This window comes from Brachypodium distachyon, chromosome 1, assembly GCF_000005505.3.
Source record: "Brachypodium distachyon strain Bd21 chromosome 1, Brachypodium_distachyon_v3.0, whole genome shotgun sequence".
NCBI classification, from domain to species: Eukaryota; Viridiplantae; Streptophyta; class Magnoliopsida; order Poales; family Poaceae; genus Brachypodium; species Brachypodium distachyon.
The window spans coordinates 42,736,639-42,742,212 of record NC_016131.3 but is presented as its reverse complement, the minus strand read 5'-3'; the positions used below and the strand labels follow the sequence as shown (position 1 = coordinate 42,742,212).

Genomic DNA, 5,574 nt, shown 5'->3' with positions numbered 1-5,574 from the left:
TTTAGGATCCGTCTGGCCGGATCTGGGATGGTCATCCAACCCTCTTCGCCGTCTTCTTTTTCGGGACGGTGGTCTGTTTCTTAGAGAATTGTCGCCGGTGTCTTCTGGCTCCGACCGGTGATTTCCGGCTGCTAGGTCAACAACGTTTTCTTGGCTTGACGTGGTTCGGAGGTCCAGACGCAGCATTGAGCTTCGCGCATGGCGGGCTACCGGCGAGTGCAGGAGGAAAACAACGACGTTACCTACATGAACTTTAAAGATTATTCTGTAAGGATTGATTGATTTAATATATGGCTTTGGCCTTCTCGCAATAAAAAAGAGAAATTGGGTGTGCGATCTCTGTTTCCAAATTTCACTACTCATGCCTTCATTTTTCACATAGGGACCCGTTTAACTTCAGCGACGACCAAAAAGAGTAGGCCAAACTGTGCAGCCTCGACCTTATTCATTTTGTATAAACTTGTACTACTACATAGCAAAGGCTGCCAATCACATGCAGTCGATTGGATACATGTGCCTTAAGTACATATTTATCAATACACTTGTACAATACTCAAATAAGATCGATACATGATAAATACGCGCTCATGGTAGCATAGCAAGAAGTGTTGATGATGATATTAGCTTCTATCCATCTTTTCTTCTCCAGTAAGCCCAGGTAACGGCCACTTGCACATAAGCCCAATCGCGCAAGCTGTCATAGAACGAGAACCAGCAAATTCTCCATTTCCTCTTGAACAAGAGGGTGCAAAAGACTATCCACAGACCCATCGCATACCCAGAACTCATGACGAGGATAAAGGCCATATCCCTTGCGTCTTCATGATCTTCTAGAGGAGATGGAATCAACACAGTCGTTGAACATGTCTTGGAGAGAGGAGGACCACAAAGACCTGGGTTGCCAACATAAATAGATTCTGGGTCCTCAAGTGTTTGCAGTTGGTTTCCAGATGGTATCTGTCCCGTCAGAATGTTGTAGGACAGATTCAAGCGACTCAGAGATGTGAGAGCCGATAAGCTCGTAGGAATTTCACCCGACAAAACATTGTGTGACAAGTCGAGGGACTCCACTTGTACCAAGGCACCAATCTTTTCAGGAATTTTGTTAGTAAAAGCATTCCATGATAAGTTCAGGCTCTTAAGTGCCACAAGAGTGCCGATCTCCTCAGGAATCTCTCCTGTAATATTGTTACATGACAAATCAAGATTTACCATGTATAGGATTTGTCCTGTATATAATCTCTCTTGGCCTTTTGTGATCAACCAGAAGTTCTGACTGTACACGCTGTCACCAGGACCTTGGGTTACATATGTATTCAGACCGGTCCCGCTAACAGATCCCCTCGGGCTCTCCATTTATGCAAAATAACTGTGCCATCATATTTACCATATTTATCTCTCCTTTGAATCATTCCTGTGAAGTTAACAATAGATTTTGGTATGCCTCCTGATATATTGTTGTTGGAAAGGTCCAAATATTGAAGATCAGCTAGCTTCGTAAGCCCCACAGGAATGTGACCATGAAACATATTAGATCTCAGCCTTAAGAATGCCAAAGATGGCAGCTTCTCCCCAATCCATGATGGCAAAGTCCCAGAGAATTGATTGTATGCGAGATCAAGAAATATGAGCTCTTGACAGTTTTGGAGGAGCAAGGGAAAATCACCGGAGAGGTTGTTGTTTCTTAAGTATAGATTACGAATACTCAAGGTTGTCTTTTTTGTTGTGGACTCATCGTGTAGGCAATTAGGAAGTGGCCCGGTTAGCTTATTTTCTGATAGGTCTAACACTGATATTGATCCCAACTCGCAAAAATATGATGGAATGGAGCCAGAGATTGAGTTGCCAAACAGAATAAGTACTTGAAGTTGTGGCGCTCCAAATTCTATTGGTAGCCCCGATAATTTGTTTCTACTAAGATCCAAGTAGGTTAGATTAACAGGAAGCTTAGGCATTGGACCACTGAACTGGTTAGAACTGAGATCTATTCTATATGCTCTCATATGTTCCATCGTAGATGGTAGAAAACCACTAAGTTGATTCTGTGGCATATTTATCTCATCCAGCAAAGAAACCATTATCCAAAACCAATCTGGAACCATGTCGGATATGCCTGTGTTTGAGATATCGAGCTCTAAAGGTTTTTGCCATCGAAGCCACAATGGAAATCTAGGCCCAAGAATACACGACCGGAGTTTAATCACTGTTAGACTAAAAGGTGGAAACCAGGTCGAATTGACTATGATGGCTATGGAATTACCTGACAACAACAAATTCTCCAAGCTTGGTAAGCCTGACAAATGTCCTTCGTGCAAAACACCATCAAGGTTGTTGTTGGTTAGGTCCAATGAAGTTAGCTTTGTGAGCTCTCCTATCCATAGCGGCACAGGACCCGTGAGTTTGTTTTCACTAAGATCGAGAAAGGTCAGATTGCTGAAGGATTCTTGTAGGTTGGTTGGTAGGCTTCCTGCCAAATCGGTGTCAGATAGAGCTAAGGCTGCAAGTTTATTAAGTGAACAAGTAGGGAAGCGTTGAAAGATTTCTGTTATGCTTCCATTGATGTTATTGCTAGATAGATGTAGTTCTTCCAGGTTACAAAGATTCTTCAGGTTTGATGGTATCATACCCACAAGGTTATTGTTTGATAAATGAAGTTGTTTCATGGAGGTCATATTCCCAATCTCGTTTGGAAATGGGCCGCTGAATTTGTTATAAGAGATATCAAGTTGCTTGAGGTTCGTCAAATCCCAAAACCAGTTAGGTGCTATAGATTTTTGGAGATGGTTCCAGGAAATGTCGATAGTTTCAATAGATGTCAGATTTGAATGCAGAAGAAAATCAGGACTGTTGTTAAGTCCGCACCCAACAAGAAGAAGAACTTTAAGGGATGGAAGCATATTGATCACCGGCAATCAGTTTTGAATGCCACTGAGGTTCACCTGGCTCATTTCTAGGTGCTCAAGGGAGGATAACTGTTGCAACCAAGTAATATCCGTGGAGTATGTTTGATCATAACCAAGACTCAAGTAACGCAAGTTGGAGAGATTACCCAGGTGTGGAGGTATCATTCCAGTAAATCCCGATTCCGAAAGGCTTAGATACCTCAAGTTGTGGAGATAAGGCAGAAATTCTGGTATGTGTCCGCCAAACCAGCTGTTGCTCAGGTCGAGATACTGCAGGCGTTGCAAACCAAGCAAGGAAGAGCTTATATTGCCTCCCAGCGAAGGTGCTGTACCTGGGACATGAAGAGATCGGAGGTCGAGCTTGATGACATGGCCGGTTCTCTTGCTGCAATGGACGCCCTTCCATCCGCAGCAGTCGTCGCCCTGCCATGAGGAAAGCAGGTCTGCGGAGTACGAGATCAGGCCCGCTTTGAAGCGGATAAGAGCGGATCTCTCTCTTGCGATGCAGCCGCCAGTGTTGTTGGCATAAGCTGAAGCCTCGGTGGAGCTGATTTGCGAGAGCAAAAGCAAGGCTATGGCTATTTGGATGTACAAGCACAAGTATCTACAATTGCCCATTGTATGTAACTTATGCCTGTTTTTCTTTGCATATGCTGGGTTACGCCATATATATGCCTATATATGTGCAGCACAGTCCGGCCGGTATAGTGTGAAAGATCAGCGCTGGACTTCTAGTCAAGTTTTCTCCGATGCTCTATTTGATAGTGGCTTGTGTGGATGCGCCTGAAATTCCAAGTCATTGGGATAGTTGACCTGTACAACGCGGAAACAGTTAGCAAATTAGTGAACCTTGGTCGCTTGTGAAGATCTCCGTATGCTCTAGAACTGGCATAATACACACGGCATGGAAAAATTGGGTTTCTCCGAAACTTGTGGTGCAGAATTCAGCTGGAGTCAATGTTACATGTTCCTGTGGAAAGCACTTATGCTCGGGTTTTGCTGGCACTCTATCTTCGATTATACTTTGGCAGCTCATTTCTGGAAACTTCGTTGGAACGTTCCCTAAACGGAGAGGAACGCGAGAAGATATGCACTCCTTCTGTTCACAAATACTCCCTCCGTACAAAATTAATTGATGACATGAGAAAAAAGTTTCAACTAAATAACATTTTACATTAACACCCTTTACATTTCACACTCAACAATTCCAGGCCCTTCCTCCCTCACGAGCTCCGCCTCCACAGATCGCCGCCCCGCCACCGCCTCTGGCCAGCAGGTCGCCGCCCACGGCCAGCAGCTCCTCGACCTCCGCTGCCGTCGCTCGTGGCCCAATCCTCTTCGCTCAATGCTCGCAGCTCCAAATCGTGTCTGCACCACCACCGCCGTCGATGGGGAGCCGCGCGAGGAAGGCGTTGAGGCGGAGACGCGCCGGATCCACCATCATCGCCACCGGATCGAGCTCCCCTGCCACCAGATCGAGCACTTCCGCCACCGGATGCGTCAAGAAAAACCAGCCTCCGATGGCAACGATGGCGGAGACTAAATTGCAACGATGGAGGAGATTGGAGGAGATCTGCAGCAAGGCGAGGCGAGGACGGGGATGGAGGTGCGGTGTCGGCGGGGGGTTGGGACCGGGAGGCGGCGAGCGGCGCCGGCGAGGGAGCAGAGACGAGCGGGGAGCAGGGAAACTGCGGGGGAGACCTAGTTGGTTCGATGGACAGCAAGTTGAGACTGAAATAGCTCGAGGTTCTTTTTGCAAAAATGCCTTCGCGTCAATTAATTCAGTACGGAGGGAGTAAGTTTTACCAATTTTTTTGTAAAACATAACAACAACATGTATACATGTATCATGTATGACACTAAATTAGTGATGTCCCACAAAAGGACCATCGGAGACGAGGTGACGCCTAGGGTTTGGCCGCACCGCCACCCCCCTAGGCCTCGCCGCCGGGCACTGCTTCCCTCCATCACTGGCGCCGCCCTCCCAGGTCTCCGCCTGAGTTCTCGCCCTTTCTCTCGCGACCGGTGCCGGAGCTCCTACCGCAACCGCCACCTCGTTGGACGGTCAACGAGGACGCCTCCAGCGGAAGCTCCCCCAGCTTCCTCTCCCGACGACCACGGCCACCTATCCTCCAGCGTACCCTGACAGCCCTTTCCGCCCCACCTGCTGCTGGTCACGCGTCTCCAACAGCAGAGGGATCCGCGAGCGGTCAAGAGGGGTGCGGCAGCAACACTGGGGAGGCGGCGGGGGGTGGCGGGAACTCGGGATGATGACGAGGGCGGTGGACTAGTTCTCCCGCTCCGTCCGCATCGCCGAGTTCGAGATCTCTTTGTCCTCTTCTTCTTTTGCCTTCTTTCTTCTTCATGGTTTCTCGCGGCCAGTCCGCCGCTAGGTGGAGCTCCCGCCGGGGAAACTTGAAGAGGATTGATCCGTTGGTGGCTGGCTGTATTTGATTCACCTTGTGATTTGGCTGGCTGTATGTTAACCAAATGATAGGGGGGGGGGGGTGTCTGGGGTTACTGAATTAGTAGTTTTGAATTTCTGTCTGCCATGCAAGTGGGTGTGGAAAATAGAAAAATCCTCTGGTTAGTGGCAGAAAATCCTAAGAAGTATTGTAGGGGAAAGCCTTTGTCTCAGGATGTGACTAGGCAGGGAGTTTCTCATTCCTTG

The 5,574-nt window shown here is 47.7% G+C and overlaps 2 protein-coding genes across 2 annotated transcripts; both read right to left on the bottom strand.

Annotated features, from left to right (window-relative positions):
* Positions 1–402: 402 nt before the first annotated feature.
* On the bottom strand, positions 403–1,393 carry LOC112268502 (receptor-like protein EIX2). The gene has a single exon (XM_024460230.1). It carries the CDS (start codon positions 1,354–1,356, stop codon positions 628–630), a length of 729 nt encoding a protein of 242 aa, XP_024315998.1. The 5' UTR covers positions 1,357–1,393; the 3' UTR covers positions 403–627.
* On the bottom strand, positions 1,359–3,552 carry LOC100822496 (receptor-like protein EIX1; the record flags this gene model as incomplete). Its single annotated transcript, XM_014898760.2, is given in 1 exon segment — positions 1,359–3,552. A coding segment is annotated over 1 exon segment (2,163 nt), but the record flags the coding sequence as incomplete, so codon positions are not given.
* Between the last annotated feature and the right edge of the window lie 2,022 nt (positions 3,553–5,574).